The sequence below is a fragment of the Scomber scombrus genome, chromosome 13 (genome assembly GCF_963691925.1).
Source record: "Scomber scombrus chromosome 13, fScoSco1.1, whole genome shotgun sequence".
In the NCBI taxonomy this organism is placed as follows: Eukaryota; Metazoa; Chordata; class Actinopteri; order Scombriformes; family Scombridae; genus Scomber; species Scomber scombrus.
In genome coordinates, this window is record NC_084982.1 from 16,848,614 (window position 1) to 16,874,106 (window position 25,493).

The window sequence follows — 25,493 nt, forward strand, 5'->3', positions numbered from 1 at the left end:
CAGGCGCATACACTGACCTAAACACCACCTCCCACTCCGTGTTTGTTCTGGAAAGCAACATACACGCACGTCATGTGCAATACTACACTTTACAGAACCATTGAATTGGACACAATGGGGATAAGTGTTCTTAGAGTGACTTCAGCACTGAGCTAATGCTTTCTTGTTTGTTTTCCTTTCTTAAACTATTTACTTTGAGGGAGGACACGACCCGGCTGGATGTGTGTCACAACATCAGGTTTCGGTGTGGAGACGGGTGCATGGGTGGACAGGAGGTGGTAATTACCCCTTCAGGCAGCTAAGACACGTGTCATTTAAATGTTACTTAGACTGAGCTTTGTTTGGTGACATAAAATAAACTTTATCAAGTGTTGAGGGTAGTGTAGATTTAAGAAAGAGACTTAATATCCTGTTTGATTAAAAGAAAACAAAAAAACTGGGACCACACAACATTTTTGAGTTGCAGCATGTTGAGTTTTCCTTTGTTTGGAATCCATTAAATCGGACTAAAACTAACCTATTGTTTAAAGCCCCTGGACTCCAGTTTGAGGACGCAGACAGAAAAATAGAGAGAATTGACAGAGAAACACCATCTGGCCTGAAAGTTCATCAAGTTAAAAATGTATTGCTTCTCCGTCTTTGTCCCCCAATATTCGTATTGCTTCTCAGAGATGTGACAGATACTTGAACTCACATTGACAATCTGACAGCAACACAACGCTGTAGGTTTCCTTTCACTGGCTCACGGCTCCTTCTTTTTCTATCATTTCTTTTTTTATTTCTACCCTCAAAGAATTTACCATGCAGACAAACACACTCCTGTCGTGCTCCGCCAGCATCGTGAAACAAGGGTCTGATTGGATGATGCCGGGCTGTCGTTACTCTGCTCTCTTCTAAATCAATCCTTCCGACAGCTGCTCGGGCACCCGCCTCCCTTCTCCTATCCCTCGCTGTCCTCTTCCCTCTGTTTCTTTCCTCTCTAACCTGTCTGTCCGGTGGAACTAGTTTCTCTGGCAGCATGTGGACCTTGCCCTCTTTCACTCTGTCCTGTTTTCTTACATTCAAAAAAAATAAAAAAGAAGTTGAGTCATAAAAATAAAATGCAAATTTGAACAGGACGCATCAGTGCAAAAAAAGTTGGAAAAAAGTTATGAATCAAACATCTAAGGTGCGCTCTGAGTAGCTGAGTGGGAACTATATATCTCTTTTTATAATTGAAACTTGCCCCAAACATTCCCTGTTTTTTAAAGTGGGTCATTGCAGCAGTAAAAAAAAACAAGATGTACTGTAGAAGAATAAAACAAAATACTGTAGTAAACCAGAGTGAACGGGGCAATAGAGCACAAATAAGATAATACAAATAAAGCTTTATTTTGTGGCCGAGTTCTCACTATGCTGATGCATCCATTGCATATGTATGGAGAGTAAATTGTGAAATCAAAGAAATTTTTTTGAAACAATTGATTCCAGACACTGAGTGTTTTCCATTGAAAACATCCTCAGCTTGATTTAGGAAGGAAATTTGAAAAAATTATAACTGCTGGTGCGCATATGTGTCAGACTGTTGAGTGAGGTTCATGGCGTATTAACACTGGGATCTACTGGTAACCTCATTTACCCTCAATGAAGAAAGAAGTGGGTTTCGCCTCTTAACTGAGCCTCATAGCGTGCTGTGATCTCTACTGTGTAGTAATAACACATCGAAAGATTTGGGGCCGTATACTTAGCTTTTAATCTTTTTGATGGAGCGTTGTGATAAATTTTCCCTCTCCTCTTGGCTATCGGCCACGCAGGGTAGATTAAGTGGAGGATGGATGGGATATTTCAAGCCAAAGAGAGCTCCACGTTTGCAGAGGCCATTGTGTAGGCGTGAATCAATATAGATTGGTAAATAGAGTTGGCTGACATGACATATGTTGTAGCTGAGAGCCTGCCATTGTTGATTTATATTCAGTTCCCTGATGGGTCATGAAATTGATCAATTCATCAGCCAGGATCAGGTGTCTAATCAGATGAGATTTAATGTTTTGCATGTGAATGTCCGCATGTGTGCCTGCGTTAAATGTCTGTATATTAAGTATCAGATATCACCTCCATCTGTGCATCTGTCGGCGTCTCGCTCTCTCTGTTTGAAGTGCAGCCTTAAACACTGCCTCTCTGTGTGTGTGTGTGTGTGTGTGTGTGTGTGTGTGTGTGTGTGTGTGTGTGTGTGTGTGTGTGTGTGTGTGTGTGTGTGTGTGTGTGTGTGTGTGTGTGTGTGTGTGTGTGTGTGTGTGTGTGTGTGTGTGTGTGTGTGTGTGTGTGTTTCCAAGTGTAAAGGTCTCCACCAGGAGCTCCTTCCTGGTAACTCACAAACACAGCGTGTGTTGTCCCTCCCACCCGGTATCCACACGCATTCCTCTCTTTAACAGGAAGGAGAAAGGAAACAAAGAGCCCACTTCCTGTACGTACCGCCAGCATTTTACACAATGGAGCAGGAAGTGACTGGCAACTGTAAGGGAGGCCAGGGAGTGTGAATGAAAGATAAAATGATCTCTCCGTCCTATAAACTGCACTTTCTTTCCATGCTCCCCCTCTCGTCTCTGTCATTTTCCATCACCCACTCTGTCAGCACTCAACATGTGTTTGTTTATTTTCTCAGGTGATAAAGCACGTCCTATTTCACTTACAGATTTCTCTTGTTTCTGAAGAATTGAAGTCTGGACCCCGTACCTTTTTTTTTTTTTAGGTCAATATTTGGAGTTAAATGTAATGAAGCAGAGCGGAGTACATTTACAGCACAGAAAAGAAGATGCACTGTTTGTTTTCTCTGGTTTCTCTTAATTTGGTCTCATTCTGTCAGTGAAAGTTTTGAACAATCAGTCTTTTTCAGCTCATTTACTCTCCGTGTTAGCCAACCCAGGAGAGTGCTGCTGCTGTCACCATGGTGACCTTTTGCCTGGGACAGACAATGTTGGACAGCTGGGTACTAGTGGCGCAGGTGCTGGAAGCCCTGCTTTAAATCACCGCTGCTGGCCCGGCTGAATCAGACCAAGAGATTCACACGCTACCAAAAACAGCAAAGAGAAAGCGGTCTTAATGTTGATAGTTAAGCACTTGAATGGCAGTAAAGACATCAAAGATGAAGTGTTCAGTGCTTGAAGCTCTGGCCGTGTTTCATGTCTTTTAATAGTCAATAGAAGTAAACAAAATTATTAAAAGTCCACTTTAGCTCCTTTCTAGCCCATTATGATTCATTGTCTCTTCCCTCCAACCCCATCCACTCTTTACGATTGCAGGCCTCAACCCTCCCTTGGTGTTACTCTAGGGAGGCAGATCTTTGCTCGCCTCATAACTTCAAAGTACCTGCCCTCCCCCCCTCCTCCTCTTTTTCCTGTCTACCTACTCAATCCTTCTCTTCCTTTATTTGTATTTTCTCTCTTCTCTCCACTGTCCAATCAATATATTTTTCTCTCTCTCTCGCTATCTTATCACTCAGTACCTCTTCCCTTTCCTGCTCCCGCCCTCCTAATTTTTTCTCACTCTCCGTCTTTCATCGAGTGAATCCCACCAGTCCGGACACTTCAAAGGCATGTCCCCTCCCCGCCCCTGCCACCCCCCTGCACCCTGCAGCAGTTAGTCACCCAGGCGGGCCAGCAGGCGGGGTTCATGCCAAGGCCAGGTACCCTCGGGGGAGGATCCAGAGCACCGCAGCAATACTTTGTACCTTATCTGGGAAAGAGAGTGTGGAAAAAGTAAAAGCCTTGGCTATATTAGGAATTATGTCATACTTTGAGGAATGTATGGACAAATAGTGAAATGTGCCGTATACTAGGTCTTGTTAGGCTGAGAGACAGAGAGGACGAAGAAAATAAGCTCTGCTTGAGATGGGCTATAATCTAAAATGACTAACCTCTCTTATTTTGTCTGTTTCGTCGTCTCCGTCCGTACAACTATTTTTAGAGAAGCTTCCCGTTTTCCAGGAAACACCATAAAACCAGTTGTCAAAGGACAAAATATATACAGGACAGGCAGCACTGAGAGGCACTGTATGGCTTCTGTTTAAGCTGCAGCTCATCATTGTACTGTACCACATAATATCTCCCTTCAGACGGCATTGTATAGCAGGTTTAACCACCAGCCTTTACAATGACATGCTTTCATCATCAAATTTCCTGTTCTGTGTCTTCCTCCGCTCTGTCATGCTTCACATGAGTACAAGTACTCATAAAATAGAAGAAAGGCACAGTTTTAAAGCTAAAATAGCCCACATTTCACAAATGTGCTCGTTTGAATTCAATTCCTCTAAAGTGAAACTAAAAATAGAGCAGCCTCTGAACTAGTTTAACTGTTGTACTCTTCTTTCAAGATAGTTGCATACTGTTTCACTGAGGTTGGTACCTTTTTTGTCTAGTTGCCCGTTGCGGTTTGTGCTGTGGGTAAATCAGCAGCGATAGACTCCCAACTCCTATCAGGTGAGGTCAGGGCCACATGCTGCTCTGCTTCTTTAAAGACAAAACAGTGAGCAGAGATACCACTACATGAGAAACACACATAGCAAACATACAAAAATATGCAAAGCCACTCTCACACATGCACAGTAAAAGAGGTCAAAATGTCCATACGCTCTTGTCCCTGTTCAGTCAGTGGTCACCTTCAGCCAGAGGGTGGAAGGTGTGTTGTACAGATTTGTTCAGCCTGAAGGGAGCTGTGCAGTAGCATTAGCATTGTAAACGCCTTTGAGGAGAGGTCATATTCCTCGCTGGTATCCCTATCACACAGGTACAGTAAAAGAGCAGACATCTGTCACTCAGCTTACATCCTCTCCCACCCCTGCCTGTCTGCACTCTCAGCACTCAAAAAGTGACGTGGCTCATTTAAGATCAGTAGCCGCTCCTGTGCTCCAAAACTGTAACATATTAAAGCTGTATTCAATGCTGGGCTCGGGTATGGGTTAGTCTTCATGTGCAGTAGAAGTCTAAATACACAGGAGCACAATTGGGATTATAATCATGGAGTATTGGCATATTTCCAATACTGAAACATGTTCATTATCCCTGTTTTATCAGTTGGTTAGCAGGATATTAAAACACAGCAAAGCTAATAAACTAGCAAACAGATGTATTAAACATTTGACAAACAATCAGATTATCATTCAAGAAACAAATGATTAGTTTGCAGTGTTGGTACAGAAGCAGGGATTTTTCTTAACATTGTATTTTTTTTTTTAACATTTTCAGTATTTCTCTAAAGGACTTCTACACTCACTTGAATTAAAACATAATATGTTTCCCTGGAGTGTTGTATTTTTGATCTAGATCCATTAGAGCATGTTTTATTATTGCATTGACAAATGTAGAGGATTACAGTGTAGAAAGAGCTCTATCGTCTTTTTAATGCCAGCTGTAGATCACACATAGATTCATAGATTATATCTTTTAATGTAATAGAGATTATCACTTCAGCACTCAGAGCCCAGCTATAAACACGCTCAATCCATATGGAAAGATGATGGCTACTACTTGGCTGCACAGGTCAAGAGCCTTGCTTTTTTCCCCTTTGCGCTTTGCTTGTGCTGCGGAGGTAAAGTGATTGTTTTTTTATGTGTTGGCCTTTGTTAAGAGATCTGAGCACAGAGCTGAGTCTCATTAAGAGCAAACTCATTAGGAAGTGCACAAACAAAACCGCTGTGATGGATGAGCTTAGGCACGCTGCTACCTTTCACGCACGCACACACACACACACACACACACACACACACACACACACACACACACACACACACACACACACACACACACACACACACATGTATACATTCTGAGGCCAGGGTTTACCTACACGTGGATATAGCTCAACCTGTCAACCCTTATATGAGGTGTCAGCTTCTGTCTGCAAGCTACCGGTCCTCAAATAAAGTATGTCACCCACACTCATTACAGAGCCCAGAGTCGCCTCAGGCCATAGTGGAACGATGCTTTTAATAGTCAAAAATTATGGCACAATGACAGTTTTTATGGTTTTACTCCAGTAATTGAAAAAGGATTCTTACTATACTTTTTATGCAAGTGACTGGACAGACTTGAAATTAAAACTAATTAACTTATTAGCCTTGGATGACAAAATATAGACACAGATAAATTTACGCACCTTTAGAAACTTTTTAGATGGATCTGTATATAATCTTGTGCGTTGTGTTGAAAGGACATTCGACTAACATTGGAAGAGGGGGAGAAGAAGGGAGCAGACAAGATGAGATGAAGCACCAGAGAATACAGGATGGTGTGGGAGCCTTCAGGCTACACATTGCTCTAGCACCCTCTGTTGGACAGATTAGACAAAAGCCCATCATGTAACACGATAAGCCTGTTTGACAGGAACACTTTTGCCATTGTTAGCCAGTTGTGTTCAGTATCAGCAAAATGAATGTGCCATGTTGATGTCGGTCTGATTCTGCCTCAGGGCCAGAGGATGCCTCTTTTATCAATATGTATGGCATAAATGTGTTTGAAAGTGCATGTTTAAAATGTGTGTGTGTGTGTGTGTGTCTGTGTGTGTGTGTATATGTGTGTGTCTGTGTGCGTGTGGTAGCAGTTGCGGTTGCCGTGGTACTGGCTAATGGACTCATTAGAATGGGAGCTCTGCACATGTGCTCCAGCTGGACTGTCTCCTCATACTGCCTCTGCTCTCGTTAATGTACTGCTCACTGTGTGTGTGAATTAGCAGGCATATGTGTGGGATACGTATATACTTTGCATGTGTGTCTGTGTTTGAGCTTAGGTGTTTATGCTGTTTTAGTGGGTTATGGTAGCAGGATCACCATTCTAGTGTGTTTGTGTATGTGTGTCTGTCTGTCTGTCTGTCGGTGTGTGTGTATGTCTGTGTGTCTGTGTGTGTGTGTTGTGAGGGGGTGGATTTGAGATGAGGCTGACTTTAATAAGCTCTCTCTTTCTCACCAACAGACACGCTCTTTCCTTCCTTTCTAAGTGAAAAAGTTAGCCCGCCACATCAGAACCAGGATGAATGCAAAGCAGTGAAATGTAAATTATCACACATCACCTGTTGCTACCCAACTAAACTCTGCCGACTGTTGATAAATTGTATTTACAGTAGCTCATCTTTCCTCACCTCTCGTCCAGTAATAAATATCTCGTCTGAGGGCAACCAGATGTTCCAGCCAGCCCAGGCCTTGTTAACACGGGCCGGGTCAGTGTTGAGCTGTGTTAAAATTTAAAAGGCTTAAGTCCAGCCTTGAGAGTGCTATCACTGCTCTACTTAATTGCTTGGGTGCACCCAGAGGAGTACAGTTCAGCCGGTTGTGTGGCTGAGAAAAAGTGAAAGTGCTGCGCTGCTGAATTATAGATTAGTGATCACATCCACACACAAGCTAGAAGAGTGTGCAAGTATGTTCACATCCTCACATTCACACACTCACGTCTTCCCATGGGAGCATCTGCAGTGACAAAAGATTATAAGGGTTGTGTAGTTTGGCTCTAAAAGACAGCTTCTGCTATTTCAATTTAACATTTCTTATCAAGGTTATTATTTCTTTATCCTGAATCTACACCAGCATGTGATCTGTGCAGCCTTTAAAAGCAAGAAAAGAACAACACTTATTTCATATCATGATATAGGATATTCAAAATCTTAGACAATATCTATAAAATATCACAAGATCTATAATATCAATTTATTGCCCAGGCCTACTTTCCATATAATAGACTCGGGTTCTTTCACTTTTGTCTCAGTTTGTTGCTGCTTCTTGTTACACAGAAGCTGTATTGTCTTTTCTGATCGTCACCTTTGCTTCAGCCTGAAACATTTAAAATAGCTAAAAGTCTGAATGCCTGGATATAAAACAAACACACACTGATGCCTGCAGAGCTAGAAGGAGTAGTGTTAGTGTCACGGTTGTGTTTGTGACATCCCGCCTGTATATTTTGTGATGTTAAAACAGTGGGGTTGTGATGTAAAGAGGAAGGAAAATGGAAATAGAGGAACAGATGGTGGTGGAGGAGAGGTGAGGCATCCTTTCCAGCACCTGGGGAGATCAGCCTGTCGTACTGTTTGTACTGTTTGAGTCTGTTGGAAAAGACATAACCACTCACTATTCACAGCGAGTGAATATGAGTCATCTCCAATATTGCCGAAACGATTAGTCGAGAAATTGTCCTTCTCAAATGACATGTAGTCAACAGATAGTTACAATAAAAACACAAGGCTGCCTTTCCAGTAAAGATTTGCCAATGTTGACATGATGACAATTACTAGCAGAGACTCCAGGAAGTTACTGGTAACAACCAAGAAATAGTCTGGCCCGTTACCCCTGTAAACAGTGCTCTGTTGTTTTTACACTTCAGATTTTGTACGGATTAAACAAACAAGCCACATCATGTTGATTGTAATCATATAATCGGGAGCTTAACAGGTACTGGTAGGTGGATTTTGTTACCTTTGGACAAACCCAAACCCCTTTACCCTGTAAGTCAAACATCAAGCAAAAATGTTGACTTCTCAAATGTGAGGATTTGCTGCTTTTCCCTGTTTCATGGCGTTGCTCGGACAAAACAAGCTATTTTAAGAAGTTACCTTGAGTTGTTGGAAATTGTTGGATAGATTTTTCAGAATTTTAAGATGTTTTGTAGAGTAAGGGGTACATTGATGAAAAGCAAACTAAAAAAAACAATCAATAATCCATAGTAAAAAAAAATTGCAGCCTAAAAACTGGTCATTGTTGTAATATGTAAGCAATGAGCACATACTTTATCCTCTATCTCGGGTGTAGTTTCGGCATATTTGTTCTACAGTGTGTTTTAACCTGCACCAATGCTGTGGTGATCCCGTCTCCCCTGATTAGCCCCGCTCTGCTCTCTTATATCTGAAAACATACAATTTCACATCAGCAGTGAAGATAAGAAGTAATGTCCCTACAGTATGTTTCTCTGTGGAAAAAGGTTAAACACAGGCACGCACTCCCTTTCATGTCATCCCTCACTGATGCTGGGCTCTCCTCCAAAGACTTGGTCATGAATCACAGGCGAGGAACAAAAGACTTTACGCTATGGCTTGTTAGAGTAGTGCTACTTAGCTCTGCCCTCCGACATATAGATACAGATACACAAACACACTCACAAACGCACAGTTGGGGGCGATAGCCTGGATTTCTAATACCACAGAGATCTATACCACAGTATCTGTGTGCACCCTTTAATTGGACTGACACGGTGCCCATGTGTAGATGTTTAGCTGTTTTGTGTGTTGATGCAAAAACAACCGGCTTTCTCCCACCCCGCTATCCCTCACTATAACGAAGGTGTTTATGTGTGTGTGTACGCAAAGAGCTTAATGGGTAAGCCTGTGTCAGACCGGTGAAAACATGGTCATTCATATGGTAATGACCGGGCAAAGAAGAAGACAATAAATCTCTCCACATCCTCTGAGACTGTTCAGAGAAGTGATCAGAGCCCACAGAGCTGGGAGCTTCAGATGGGACACAATCCCACTCGTATCCCAAACACCAGGGACTCAGCGTGTCTCTTCATGAAGGTACAGTAGATGCTGCAAGTGCTGTGAGCCACCCCTGCCAAGTAGGTGGAAGCAGTCGATAGCATAGGTTCTGTATTGTGGCTGTAGGCTTTTTGTAACTGCTGTCACCATTCCTATTTAGTTTAATATTTATCAAACAAGTTTAATTTTCACCCTTATTACTATCAGACCCACATTCTTTAAAACACATTAGTTTCAGGTTATTTAACAGGTCCCCTGAGGACCGCAAAGCAGTGGGACTACATCCAGTATTGTGTGGCTGAGCATGTTGTGAATAGCATCTGGACAATGGCAGCAGATTTCCCTTCAGGTTAGGCCTTTCTGTATATTAGAGTCTGTTTGAATGGAGACAAATTAGATTGTTAAGTTTGGGAATAGAGCTGTGATGCACTGAATGGAGGCCATTACTGAAACTTAAAAAAAAAAAAAAAAATGTTTCTTTTGCATTTGCATTTGCTTGACTTGATTTCTTCCTTTATACTGCTTACAACGAGGAACATAACAACTTGGTATATGGTCTAGTTTCAGTCTCCTAATCATGTCATTTAACAGCAGGGGCCGACCGCTGTCATTTTCTGTGAGAACTAGACTGAACACACAGGCACAAAAAGCATTTTTTTCAATGAGGACAAGTTGGATGGAGCTCCAGTTTGGTTGGTTATTTATTGGCAGCTAGTAAAGTACTGTTCTTCCTTTTTTGTGCAACGCTGTTTACTTTGTAACTAAGCCACCAAGTCAAACGTGTTGGCCAATTGACAGTAACGCACACGTTTTTTCTGTGGCTCAAGAATCTGCCACTACAGACGAAGCTGATTTATAGACATGACATCAAAGAAATCAACCGGCAGGCCAACGTTAGGAAGCACGTAAGCTTGGCACGCCTGAGCTTAACATGTAAATACAGTTAGTTAGTTCATCACAGTATAGCTGCAGTAGAGACAGAGTGGTGTTTGTTGGTTGCGGACAGATTCTCACATTTCACGGCAGAGTCTTTTACTCCGAGGCTCCCACACCGGTCACGCCTGTCACACAGATGTCTCGCTCAACAAATCACACACATAGAGACACACACAGGGAACATGAAAGCATTCACATATAATGAGAGAGTCTAGTGTGAAATAATAATTCTCTACTCCTTCGCAGTTCTTGCATTTCTAGACTGCCATTTATCTTTATGTTCATTTTAGAAATAGCCTCGTGGTGTAACTATAATCATATAACTAATGGTGCAAATTTATTATTTTTTTTAAATTTATTTATTTAATTTCATTATTTATTATTAGTTTATTTTGTCCAGTGCACAGCTAATCAACCATCACTCTTCTGGGCGCTGGTTCTTCTTTCCGGTGGGTTTAAATAGTAAAATGGATGTGTGTGTATATAATTATGATGAGGTCAACATTATTACAGATTGGACTTATTGTTTCCTGCACTAGCTCTTCACCATCATCAGAGGTTGGTGTTAGTGAGCCATATATGCAGTTGACAGTTTCTGCTGCCATGTGTGGGTGAGATGCATGTTTACACATCATGACGCTCTGGCCGAGAGCCAGAATAGCAGCACATCGCTCAGTTACTGTGCAGCTCAGTCCAGCCAGTGTATCGTGTGTCTGAATGGAGCTGAGATGAATATGTTTGGACTGCAGCCAGATCCATCGCTCTCACACTCCCGCACACAAACACTCACATGTTTGTATTTAGATATTTGTGAGGACCCTCATTGACACAGTGCAGTCCCTGAGCCGTTATCCTAACCTGCACATGTCCAGGCCCAAACCTTATCCTAAGCTTAATCTAAACCTTTAAAGCCTTTTGACGAAGTGAGGTCTTGCCAAAATGTTCTTATCTTCCAAAAATGTCATCACTCTAAGTCGAGGTCTTGGTATTCACAAAGATAGACAGACACGTGCACACACCAGTTCAATTAGCATCTGACCTCACGCATACTTTCACATTTCACACAACCAGTCATTAAAGTGTGTATTCGTGTGTGCGTGTGTGTGTGTGTGCACCGGCCCGATCCCTAATCTCAGTACTTCAGTATTTGCTCTTGAGTTTGATTTGCATCTGTGTCTTTGTGAAAACTGGTGCAAGCATCATACCCATGTCTGTGTGTGTGTGTGTGTGTGTGTGTGTGTGTGTGTGTGTGTTCTTTTGATGTATGTGCATGCAGTATCAGTGTTTATTTGTGACTGTTAATTATGCCCCCCCCCCCCTGTCTGCTCCCCAAATCAGTGCACAGCTGCAGGGCCCTCTGTGTAAGGCAGCGCTGCATCTAATGTCTTATTATTCACGCTGTCTGTCTGCTCACCAGCCATACAGAGCCTGGGGGATGGAGAGGGATTTTTTGGGCTGTATATGTGTGCGTGTGTGTGTGAGTGTGCATATGTGATGAGGGGGTTATGTATTAGCAAAGTGGTAATGGAGGGTTCGTTCAGTCTCCTAATTCGTTGGCACTACTTAATTAAAAGCGATGCGACAGTGTGATTGAACCGTTGATGGATGGAGACTGAGAGACGCCCCGGTGCTTTAGGCTCAGGGATATCCGTGTGGGTGTCTGTGTGTGTGTTAGCATGTGTCTGTGTGTCTAGTGAAAGGAAGAGGAAGTCATTACCTTTTAATCATATCCTCCTTTACTCCTTCCCTTTTTTTCCTATTCTCTTTGCTCTCCTCTCCCACCCCCTTCTGTCTCTAAATTCTTCCTAAAGCCTCCTCCCGTTGGCCCCGCCCCCCTCCGTTTCTCCAGCTGGCCCTTAGTGTCAAGCTCCTTGTCATCTTCAATCAACCCCTCTTTTCTGCAACACTTACCCTTTTTCCTCCCGTCCCTGACTGTCTCAAACCTTCCATTAGGATATGTGTCACATAAATGATCCTACACTGTGTATTCACATCATTCAGTATGACTCCAGCTGTACAAAGGAATAAATCTGCAATAACATGTTAGTTATAGCCTTGAGGTTACAAGACATCGCTTGGCTGGATTGAACAGTACAGCACAGTACAGTACTGTACTGCTGTGTTCATCTGGGCTACATTCACTATGTGACCTGAAGTAATTTGGCTTGTAATTAAATCACGATGGAAACAAGTCCAGGACAAATGACGTCTACTCTCTGACTAAGCTGCCACGTTTGAGGAAAATGTTTCCGACTGTTTAAATACATACATTAAGTGATTATAAAAAGGAAAAAAAGTTTTTAAAAAAGGGACAATTTGCAAATCACATATTCAGATATAGTAGATATAGACTACAGCCAATAATCCAAATCTCATAAAATATACTATCATATATGACAAAGAAAACCATCAAATCCTTATATTTGCAATTCTTAAATGAACAAAATAGTTGTCGATTAATTTCCTGTCGATTGATCAATCAGTTAATCAATTAATCTTCTTAGCTCGAATTACAAGGTTTACATGTAGCACTTATTACATTTTCAGGGGTGTCATTTGTTGCTCCGGTCACATGCTGTTTAACATGTGAATAGCTTGTGATCTTATACAGGATTAAACCAACATATAAACCATATATAACCAACATGACTGACCCACTGGTTCAAGGTGACACATCGTTCATCTCAGTGTGTAGAAACTAGAGATCTCATGATGAGATAAGCAAGGTTTATCTCATCTAGGTTTGTTTTCAGGCAGGTTTGATCTGGCAGGACACTGTAAAAACTTCCTCTTGACAGTGAAAGAAGACTTGCATATCCTGTAACTTGACCTGCATAAACGTGTCATAACAGGCTACCGAAGGCTCTTCATAGTTCTCCTACAGTGTGTGTGTTTGTGTGTGAGATTGGTACGTGGGAAGGTGGGGGGCAGGGGTCTGCTTTGACACCCTAATCCTAGAGCCTAGCTTGGCTTTGTGTGGAGACCTTAGCTGGGAGGAGAGAGAGAGAGGGAGGGATAGAGGGATGGAAAGAGAGAGAGAGAGAGAGAGAGAGAGAGTGAGGGAGGGGGTGGCGGGGGCAGTCGATTGAAGAGGGGGAAGTCGGGTGCGCAGCGTTTGAGAGAGGGAGGGGAGCGATGGGAAGGGAGAATGAGGGAGATAGGGGTTCGTTCACTCTCTCTCGCTCTCACCATGAGAGGAAACAAAGGATGCTGAAGGGCCTGACTTATGACAGCAGGACTTCTTTAGAGTTTGCCTGATAGCCTGTTAGCTTGTTAGCCTCTGCTGACCTGACCTGCCTGTTATTCTGCCGCTGGCCTCTTCTTCTACTGCTCCTCTCTCCATCCATCCATCCATCCATCCGAGCTTCCCCCCTTCTCCCTCCCTCTCCTCTCTCTCTGTGTGTGCTGGAGACGCATCATCGCTGCTCTGCTTGCTCCTCTGGCTCCTGCATGTGAGTGATTCTGTCTGTGTCTGTTAAAACAATTGGATAGAGGTCTGGTCTGGTCATTGCACACTGTACTGTTAATTTACTTTTTATTATATTGCTTGGTCAGTGTTTTTTTGTCATGTAGACAGCATAATAAGCTAGACATGTGGTTGAGTCCGTGGTGTGCAGCTGCTCTTTCTCCGTCTCTCTCTCTTTCTTTGCGTCTTTACTTTTTTCTTTTTTTTTTTTATCCCTGCTCATTTTTCTCAACAGTAAAAGGTTTGTTTTCTGCATCTGTTAGACATAATTTAAGTGAAGTTGTGAGTAGTGCATGTGTATCGCATTTCAACTGCACTTTGAGAATGAGAGGAATAATGCAGAGAGCCGACCATGCACTCCTATAATGGGTCACTGATGCACCTCAAATAAACTATCCACTGAAAGTATGCACCGGTGAAATTACACTACTTAATCCAAATGTGTTAAACCAACATTTATATGCTGCACAGCTAAATGCTAAATGGCAGCTGGACACATCTGCTTTTGTTGGAATCAACACACACAAGTCTAGAGAGCAAAATGCCGCCCTGTTTAAATATTAAGCTGTGCTTTTCTGTGGCTGAAGAGCAGACTGCTTGGTTGCTGGCTTGGCGGCCGTGTTGGCACCTCGTGGGTCAGCCTGGCTGAGGAACTGACATTAAGGGTGGGTGGGGCTACTTCTTTGGTGTCTGTCACTGTCAGGAGAGGTTGGATATGTCACAGACATGGCTGGTTTTATTTCAGGGTGAAAGATTGTTAACTGTTATCCAATTTTATACATGCACATCTCATTGTTAATGTCTAATAACTAATATTTGTTATAACATATACATTTATCTTTTGATTTTTCAGATAATCCTTGAGGCTAAAAAATGTCAGAAAATTGAGTTAAATACCATTTACAATTAAATACAGCTCAGGATGACTTCAAATAACTTGAATGACCAACACTCAAAGACTCAAACATATTCAAGCATTTATTCTTAAATTATTAAATTACCAAAGCTGTTGACTCTTAATTTTATGTTGATCGACTAATCAGTGGTAAACTAATTGTTCGGCCCACACCATGACAGATTTTGGTAAAATTTTACTTGTGATTGATTAAAACATGACAGCTGTGATCCACGATTTTTCAGTATGCGAGTTTGAAGATGTAAAGAGACTAAACATTATGATGTTAAATTATCACCCAGAGCTAGTGTTGATTATTGTGATAGACTTAAGCCAGGAAGGCAATCTGCTTTCACTGCTCTGCATACACACATATTCAAACACACTGCTACACACACACACAAACGAACACACACTCTGCTTGGGTTCAGTGTTTTCATAGGCAGCCAGCAGGAGAGGAAAAACACAGATGCAGGGCTTTAGACATTGAGACTATTGCTGTTGTCATGCCCTTGCTGCTACTGTCTCTTCTGCTGTGTGTGTGTGTGTGTGTGTGTGTGTGTGTGTGTGTGTGTGTGTGTGTGTGTGTGTGTGTGTGTGTGTGTGTGTGTGTGTGTGTGTGTGTGTGTGTGTGTGTGTGTGTGTGTGTGTGTGTGTGTGTGTGTGTGTGTGTGTGTGTGTGTGTGTGTGTGTGTGTGTGGGGCCAGGGAGATACTTGACAACAAGAGTTAACATCTCTTCTGCATAAAAGCTACCCGTGTCTGCTACCCGTTTAGGTGAGCATTTGAAGCTTCATTATCTATATGTGATGTGTTAGCGCTGGCCTGTAGAGGAATGTGCTGAGTTTCAGTATTGTCCTCCTGATTTAAAAACTCCGTCTGGGAAGATAGGTAATCTTCGGCTCTACTCAATAGCAATCAGTCAATTATGCTCAATAGCTGTCAATCAATTATAGTCAATAAGACAAAGCCAAGGACAGCCACCATCTTGCTGTCACTGTTTAGAGTGTCACAAGATTGACCATCCCTCTTTCGAAAATTGGATTCAGGGCCGGGTGAGAGGAATGTTTACAGTAACAACCTTGGATGATGTGCCAGAACAAAAATGACCCCGCTCTCTGGGAAATAGCATTTTGTTACTTCAGAGGAATGAAAACTAGTATCACAAGTCTAGCATTTACACCCCTTAAAACATGTGGATGTGTTATCCCTCTCCCTCTCTTCCTTGTTTTTTTTTTTTTTTGTCCCCCCTGTCAAGAAGTGCTGCAGGTGATTTAAAAAAAAAAAAAGATGACTGAAATGCTCAGTATGTGTGGAGAGTGAGCCCTCGGATGGTTGAGATGAAGGTGAAGAGGTTAGAGTGGAGGGATGAAGGGAACAAAGGAGCTATAGCCTCAGTAAAGGTGGATGTGGGCTGAATAAAAGGAAAAAACTTCTTCCAGCTGAGCCCCTGATGATGAGTCTCAAACCGTCACGACATGAGAAATGCGCTCTCTCTCTCTCTCTCTCTCTCTCTCTCTCTCTCTCTCTCTCTCTCTCTCTCTCTCTCTCTCTCTCTCTCTCTCTCTCTCTCTCTCTCTCTCTCTCTCTCCCTCTCTCTCTCTAGCTCCCTCTCTCGTGCTTCTGTTCATCTCCCACTTTGACACCTTGGCTCTCAGTTTTTATTTGCTCTGTCTTCTTCACAACCTCTCCTCCCATGTGTTTGTTTGGAGATTTACCTTTTTTTACAGCTCAATTATATTGCAAGCCTGTAGTCAATGCAGGGGGTGGGGGTTGAGGCAGGTCAAATAAAGGTTTTCCCTCTCTGCTTCAGACGTACTGTAAACTACACTTGTCCCTTGTGAGTGTATAATTTGGCATAGGTGCTAAGCCTCACTCCAGTTACCTCTCCATTTCTTGTTTTTTTCTTCATCCCCCCCGCCCCTCCCCTCCCCTCCACCCTTATTCCCCAAGCAGCAGGCCACATATTGACCTTTGAATCCTTCCATTTTTCTCTTATTGAGGCACTCAGAGCTCAAACAGGGATCGGATGTGCAGGGTGTTTCTTTGAACACATAAAAATGCAGACAAATGCTCGCACATGTATGTGAACATATATGTTCACATATATTGTAGTGAAGAGGAGGAAAACTTGTAATGCTTTGGTGCCTCCGACTTTTTTGTTTTGCTTAGAGATTCTGGGTAAGGGTCATTGTTTACCGCTGAATGGTTTAGTCCATTCCTCCATATTTAATGACTAAGCTGTTTGTTCTCAGATCAAAAGATTAGCTTCACTGAGACATAACTTGATGGATCAGTGTGTGCTTGGGGCTGCTTGGCTGCTGAGGCACTAGCCAGAATTTGGAGCCGCCGCAGAGAATAGCGCTCCATTGTGTGGTTGTCAGGCTGGTTGGCTGCTGTGGTGCACACACTCAGACACGCTGGCATGCACGCAGACATTTACTGATGTGTACACACACACGCACGCACACACACACACACACACACACACACACACACACACACACACACGCACACACACAAACAGAGACACTTATCACCAGAAAGAGTCAGTGTCAGGTCAGCCGGCCTGGCCTGTGGACAGCACTGTATTGTTGCTAGCCTCCAGCTCTCCTGGACCTTTAACAGTGCAGGCATTCAACTGTTTACTGGTGACTCAGGACCAGCAGGCAGCGCGGCAAGCAGTGTGACCAACAACACCTGCCTTCACACTGCTACACTGTTGTGTTCAGGAGCACTGAAAGAGCAGATAATTACATGATTTTTTTGTGTGTAAAAATTTAGGAAAAGTACATAATCAGTTTTTAACCCTTACATACTCTTCATCATCTGATTGATTAGTCTCCACCCCAATTGACATTCATAAATTCCCCATCAGTCAATAATAAATGTAAATTTCATTTAACAAAGTCTATTCTATTTATTTGTGGAAAAAGTCACTATTTTATGTTCCAGGAGAACATTTTATAGAATATGAAGAATGCAAAAACATGTCTTATTGTTGAATTTTATAATATAATAAGCACAGGTCAAATTTGTACATTTTCATAAAAATTGTGTATCAGATGCACAAAAAGAAAATTCCATTTGTGTATTCTGGGTTTACATTTAGGGAAAAGTCCACCTGGCAGAAATGTGCATTGGGTGTTTTTACATGTTAAAAGGTATGTAAGAGTTAACCTGTTTAACTTTTGTGAATTAATGAAGGTTCAACACTTAAAGGCAAGCAGAGTATTCCCAAAGGTAGGATAAAGAAATGTAATCACAAGGGAAGGAATTTGATCAATTTGTTCTCTTCAGACAGCTCCGTTGAACTTATTGCTTTTTCACTTGACCTCGACCCTAATGACCCCCGCTGAGAGCCCGTGGAGATTAAAATAAAAGGTACAGAGTGATCCCTGTTTATAGACATTGAGTGTTGACATCCAGTGGAAAGTCTGATCATTGAGATCTCATGTTGACGTTCGACACCGTTTCTTCCTTCCTGTCAAAACAATGAATTTGTCATGTCAAGTGGCTCTTTGACTTGCATATTTTCCAAAAGGCACCACTTCTTCCACAGCTTTGTTTACCTTTTATTATGAGTGTAAGAGGGGGGATAGAGCTTGTTAAAGAGGACATACGGTGTTATGTGTACATTCTCATGGTTTGTATTAGAGGTGCTGTCAGTCAGCCCTCTCCAAGTGAATCAATATGTCTTTTGTCTGCAAAAGATCGAGCTTCAACCCCATCAGCCTGTCCCACAACAATGTCTGATATTCAGAAACACAGTGACATCTTACAACCACAAGCAGCCAAAACGCTCAGTGACCTACTTCTCCGTCTTTTCAACAAGTCGCATGTGGATTTGGATGTGGATGAGCTTCATTTTTGGCATTTTAGTGACAATGTCATTTAGTGAAGAGATCAGTTATGATACGCTCCTACGTCCCACTGCAAAGCTATTATGTTTTGCTGGTTTGTGAAGTATTTCTGGGTTCTTCTAAATGATACACAGCAGCTATAAGGGGGATGAACACCAGAAATGCAAATTGTGATGTTTATAAAAACTACTTGTGTCACATGTGACGATGACACGCGTAGCATGCATTTAAATTAGGATTCAAAACACATTTTGCTGTTTTTTAAGCCATGTTAGTAAACCTCTGACTTTGTTTCTAGCTCCACTTTGAGGTTGACATTTAAGGTTCGTAGTGAAATATCTGGACGATTCTTAGATCGATTGCCATGAAATTTACATCAGATATTCAGTGTCTCCAGAGGATGCTTTCTAACAGCTCTGGTGATCTTTGTTTCTACAGTACCACATCAGGTTGACTTTTTAGTTCTTTGTTGAAATATCTCATTATTCTAGTCCAGTACTTTGATTTGTAACCAAATGCCTGCAGAGTTAATAACCTTCCCGACAGCCTCAGCTGTACTTTGTGTTGAGTGGGAATTTGCAAATGTTTGCATGCTAACAAGCTAAACCAACACAGTGAACACAATCAACATTATACCAGCTAAAACATCCACATGCAAGCATTGCCATTGTGAGCATTTACCTCAAATACAACCTCCAGAGCCTTTAGCATGGCTGTAGGCTTTTAGACTTGTTATATTGTCATATTTTTTATGATGTGGACCTAACATTGTGACCTTATTGTCTTTAAATAGTAAAAATAAAAAAATATAGCAACCAATACAAAGGAAGTGCTCGAGGTCATGTTTTAGCTTTATTAGGGCTACTTGCCTTTGTCAGTTTTCATCACTATGTGAGCACCTTACATACAGTAATCTCCCTCAGTCTAGTCTTCACCTTCACATTTGTGGTGACAATGAGCAGAGTTTAAGTCTTGGCTTGCATCTTCAGAGCTATACTAGTACTTAGCTCTATAGCTTCAGTCTCTCTCTCTCTCTCTCGTCTCTCTCTCTCTCTCTCTCTCTCTCTCTCTCTCTCTCTCTCTCTCTCTCTCCTCTCGTCTCTCTCTCTCTCGTCTCTCTCTCTTCTTTCTCTCTCTCTCTCTCTCTCTGTCTCTCTCTCATCGTCTCTCTCTCTCTCTCTCTCATCTCTCTCTCTTCTCTTCTCTCTCTCTCTCTCTCTCTCTCTCTCTCTCTCTCTCTCTCTCTCTCTCTCTTTCCTCTCTCTCTCTCTCTCTCTCTCTCTCTCCCCTCCCCCTCTTTCTTTAGTTAGACTCCAAGCCTGTGCTGTGATACTCCTTTCAAACAAGGCTATTAAATTAAAAGCAGCAAGACCTTATTTAACAGTCGCCTTTTAATTATGTGTGTGTGTGGAGACAACTGAGGCCGACTCAGTTTTTGCTGACATCAGCAGTTTCTTATTTTTTGGTTTAAAAAAAAAACTAAAAAAAAAACGCTGGGAGGAAAAATGTTCCAGACGCACCAGACAAATGATCTTTTAAATGCCCCTCGCTCAGCCGATGTTATCATCCAAGTATTCAGTGGAAATTCTCCACACTTACAAATTGATCAAGTGTGCTTTTTTATGTTGGTGTAGGTGAACAGTTGCAGTTTCCCCCCTCCTCTCATATGTATGTATGTGTATTAAGAGAGACATCCAGTGGGTGAGGTGTGGGTCATCTGCTACCCCCAACCCTTTCTGGGCCCCGTGGTGCCAGTGTAACCAGCCTGGCAGTGTGATCCTGAGGCACACACACACACACACACACACACACACACACACACACACACACACACACACACACACGCACGCACAACACCAGTGCACAGCTAATCTAATGACTCATCCCTCTGCTCCCCTCCTCCTCTCTCTCTCCTCTCTGTCTGTCTGTTCCTCTGTATTTCTCTGTCTCTGTCTCTGTACAGGGGACATCACTCAGAAGGGCTATGAGAAGAAAAGAGGCAAGCTGTTGGCACCGTACATCCCACAGATACAAGGTAAGGCACACGGGCCTGCAGAATATTTACTGCTCAGACCTTGTTTTAACTTGGCAAGAGCTGAATGTTAGCATAGCAGTTAGCATAGTGTCCTTGCAGGAAGCAAACAGAAGAAGAAAAAAAATTCTTAAAATGTCATTAAATGTGATTACAGTAGAAGATCTATTCACATATAACACATTTCCTTTTTGTCATTAAAACAAGTCCCATCGCAGCTCACAAATCTGACAAAGGAATTTGAAGTAAAATGCCAAAATGTAACAAAACGACTCAGGTTCAGAAAGTTATCTGGAGTTGAAATGCAGTTAAAAAGATGAACATGGACATTAAATTGTCATGAAGGATACTACAGAGATTTTTGACAAAACTATACTTGAGAGAAAATTCAGTGCTGGTGTGTCCTTGACTCCTTGAATCATGACTTTACCTGTGGTCACCTGTTATTAATGTTGTAGCCCTGTATCGGCCATATATCATACTAACCAAAGGGAAGAAAACCTGATGGAGATTATAAACACAAGGACTGAATGGTCAAGGTTTAGATCTCAAAGTCACCCACAGATTCTCTATCGGATTATTTTGTCGAGTATGTTTGTGCTGCTCTCATAGTGCAAATTCTAAGCTCTCCTTGTCGTACAGAATACTGATTGTATTGTTTTTTTTAATTGCTACTTCGTGCTTGTTTGTGCCTCTCATCCTGTGTCAGGCGGTCGGGCGTTTGAGAAGAAAGGTATTAACTTTGAAAAAAGGGAGGTGTGATGTTCCCCAGCTGTATCAGCTGTGTCAGTGGCATTTTGGATAATCTGTCTGTGTCTGTGAAAGGAGCGACATGCATATCTGTATCTATTCAGTGTATTTTTAGCCCCAGTCGTCCACTCAGTCCCAGCCGACTTGGGTCGAGGTGGTTTGTGGTGAATCCCAGAGAGCAGTCGCTGTCTGTACGCTTCATGCTTCTCTGTCCTCTCTCTCCGGGGTCCATAACAGTCTTTGGTTTGGCCTGCTCTCAGAACACCAAGTCTCAGTGGAAACCAGTCTGTTGTGGGCCGCTTGCTCAAGGATTTCCACTGGAGTTAGCAGGCCTGTTATTTAGCTTGGGCGGATCATCTCCTCCATCCTTGCACATTCTTTCTCTCCCTCCTTGTTATCATGGAATAATGTGTTTTATTTTTGTGATATGTTGTTAAATCCATTCAGACTGCATCCTAACACTTACAGGGTGGAAGTGATGGGTCTAGAAAAAGGTGTAGAGAGCAGAAATGAATGGGCTTTGGGCTGGGTGGGATTCTTCAGATGGAGCACATGCTTCTAGTAGGATGAATGGATGTGTTGGGATTCAGTGATACATCCATCCAGCAGGATGAATCACTGGGTTATGGTTTAACAGCTGCAGGGTTGAAATAGGAGACCAATAGACTGCAGGCTTCAGAGCTGAGCTCCATACAAAATTTCATAAGCTGTTTCACCGCCTTATATTTCACTGTTGTCGTAGTACATGTGCCAACTGCAATAAAGTAGGTGTAGAAATCCAGATTGTTAGAGAGCAGATTAATTTCATATGTTTATAAGTTGGCGTTTGAGGCTTACTGTGAGCTTTGGGAGTAAATGACAGCTTTTGGTGTAGACTTGCTGTGAGACGGGACACTTAACACAGGATTGATGGCATGTAAATAAATGTATGTTTATCAGCATCAGATTTGTGTACCTCATCAGTGAGAATACAGCTATTTGTATATATTTGTATATCTGTTTTATCTGAAGTGATTGTTCTTTTTTTTACTTGTAGTCTTTCATTTGCTCTTTATGAATGCAGTCTCTTTCAAACTGAATTTGCTACTCATTCATCTTCATCTCGTTATTTAATTCAAAGCAAAATCATTTGCGTGTGGCTCTAACATACGGCTGTGCTCTTGACACACTAGTCTTGACACATTAGCCAAGCTTATTTGCTCTCCTGGTAGTGAGACGTGTGTCATCAGCCGCCACACCATTAAGTTTTTGCATCAGACAGGTGCTAAAAATTCATCTGAGTTTGCTGTGAGCCAATCAAAACATCTGCTGTTGCCTAGCACGCCTCTGATTGGCTCAGTCCCGTGTGTCTGGGAAGTGTCTTCTGCCCAGCAACAGGGTCTGATTTCCTGGCTTGTTCTATAGACCTGTTTCCTCTGGGCGCTGGGGAAAGGCCGTTATGTGACTGACTGGGCTCCCGGCATGATAAAAAGAGACCCGCATTGATGTGTCTATCCGTGCTCAGAGGATGTGATGTGTGACCCATGCCTCTAGTGTCCTGAAATGTCCTCAAACTGTTTGGGACCTTGTGTAATATTTGAAACTTGTGTTATTTTGTAGATTTAGTTGTAGCTCGTGTGAATATTGCTCAGCATTGCAGTGTGTGTGCTGCTGCTGTCTGAGAGTTGCTGACAGCATGGAGCTTACTGATCCCCACTAAGCTGCCGCTGAAAAGCTGGGCAGGCTGATGGCTGGCTCGCCGGCTGACTGGCCGGCCAGCTTGGTGTTGGATCTAGTTGGCTGAATGCGGTGTTGTCGAAAAAGGCTGTTTTTCTAATGTTTTTCTATCAAGGGCAGACACTCTGCGGGGTTCATTGGGTCACAGGTCAGCAGAGATTGCAACATCAGAACAACCTTAAACTTGTCCTCAGTCTGGTCATAAATGTTATTTTAGCTGCGGTATTAATTTTTTTGCACCCATTTGTGATTTGTAGACCTTCCAACATGCCACAATATGACCTCCAGTCACATTTTTTTTAACTTTAACTCAAGTTAATGTTAGTTTGATTAAGTCTCTGTTCATATTCGGCTGCTTAATCAGCTATAATTTAGTGTAATTTTCACACTTTGTTGATACATGATGCAATAATACCCTTGTAATTGTTCCATTTATCAGTTTCTTTATCCATAATTATGTCAATCACAGGGCTAATTATAGGAGAGCAGTTTGAGTGCTACATTTACATGTTACTGGACTGTTGCAGTGTTAATAATAAGTCCCTCACATTCAGCCATCGGAGTAAATATGTTTTAATGTCACTGCTAATGCCAAACATTATTATTATGCCAAATCACTCTTTCATCTAACAATAAAAAAACAATATCAAAAAGCATCTTAATGATACTAGTGCTCAGGAGTGAAGGTCTTTTTAAGTCGTGTTACTGGTACCACAGTGTGCACTCTGTTGAACACAATCGCCTGTGTTCTCAGGTGAGAAATCACAGGGGTCGTCTTTGTTGCTGCATACCGCACATATAATAATAATAAACAGAATATACGACAATTCTTCAGCTACAGACTGAAAGGAGGCAGAGCAGGAGGCAGTGGGAAGGCGGCACTAGTTTGTATAGTCTATCAAAACTGAGCTACAGAACTACAGAGGCATCCTTTTCAAGTTTATTCTCCTCTTTTTCTGACTGTCAGAAAAATACATCTGTTGGATGTGTTGAGTTATAGCACAGATGCTGTTGCTTTGACAGCTTCCTGTTCAATTGTGTTTGTGATGTTGTCCTTCAACTCTGCCTAAAATAACTGCTAAGGCCTTTCATTACTAGAAACAGAAATACTAGTTATTTAGTTTGTTCATATTAAATCATTTATGTGTGCATATACAGCAGAGCTTCAATGTGCAGATAATTATATAGTAATGACTATTTCCTGACAATAATTAATGAGTCAAGAGATTCATCTGGATCAAACTTTCGTTCATTCCTTTTGGTCAGGTTTAGTGTTTGTGCCACAAGATAAAAGCTCATAGATCCTTCAAATGCATCAGTATGAGAGCATAAGAAGAGGAAGTGAGGCCGGTGGTAGCAAGACTCTTAACGGAGCTCAAACTGCAACCTTCCTCCAGGCAGCAGTCTTGGGTTTCCCCTCTCATGCTAACCACGATTTTCTTAATGAAGCTTAAATGATAACTGCATAAGCTAAAAGGATGAATCACTGCCTACGTCATGCGGAGTGTGCAGTGCGAGGCTGACGACTTTGAAAGTTTGATCATTTTAGAACGCTCTAGTTAGAAGATGTTGTCTTTTTGACATTCATGGTGCTTAATCACCTCCTTTCTGTTACAGTTGTGTAATTTGCATTTGCTTCCCCTTGGAAAGCTGGAAGGCAGCTGGAATGCTGCGAGAGAGTCTGGATTAATCAAAGTGAATACTTTCTCAACTCAAAGCTACTGTAATAGAAGAAAGAAGCCTAAGTAGGGATTACCATTAAGCTTGCGGATACTTGATCTGTTCGGGCAATATTCAGTAGCGTTGCTCTTTGTCCATGGCACATTTTGCAAAGACTGTACATCATGTATTGACAGGATTTAATAAACTTCAAATATTTCTGCTTTAAAACATTGAAGGAAGGCAAACTGACTGTCTTTCGTTGCTCTGGTCTTCTGTCTCTGCAGGTGTAGATCCTTCTTTACAAATTGACAACAGGATCCAGGCCTCGTCCCAAGCTGTTCCCCCAGGTTCCAAACACAACAAGTCTCGGGCTGCCAACACCAGGGATGAACGCTTCAGATCTGGTAATCATGTGTCTGTATTGAGTTTTAAATGTCTGGTGCCCCTTTTAATGCTGTTGCTAAACTGTGTTTTTGTGTTCCCTTAGATCTGCACACAGAAGCCGTCCAAGCAGCTTTGGCAAAGTACAAAGAGAGGAAAATGCCCATGCCCTCCAAGAGACGATCTGTGCTAGTTCAGTCCTCTGTTGAGGCATGCACCCCACCAGGTGAGACCTCCTGTGAACCCACTCTTCATCCAGGCCAGAGCTTATCCTGTGTCCACAGACGTACAGAAAAGCTCTGAAACA

The 25,493-nt window shown here is 42.2% G+C and overlaps 1 protein-coding gene across 2 annotated transcripts in view; it reads left to right on the forward strand.

Annotated features, from left to right (window-relative positions):
* The window catches only part of dip2a (disco-interacting protein 2 homolog A), an 88,211-nt gene that overhangs the window by 32,488 nt on the left and 30,230 nt on the right, over positions 1–25,493 (forward strand). For both annotated transcript variants that reach the window (XM_062432289.1, XM_062432290.1), the window contains exons 2-4: positions 20,609–20,680; positions 25,090–25,209; positions 25,293–25,412. In XM_062432289.1, coding sequence (XP_062288273.1) covers positions 20,609–20,680; positions 25,090–25,209; positions 25,293–25,412 — 312 coding nt within the window. The remainder of the gene's footprint in view (positions 1–20,608; positions 20,681–25,089; positions 25,210–25,292; positions 25,413–25,493) is intronic.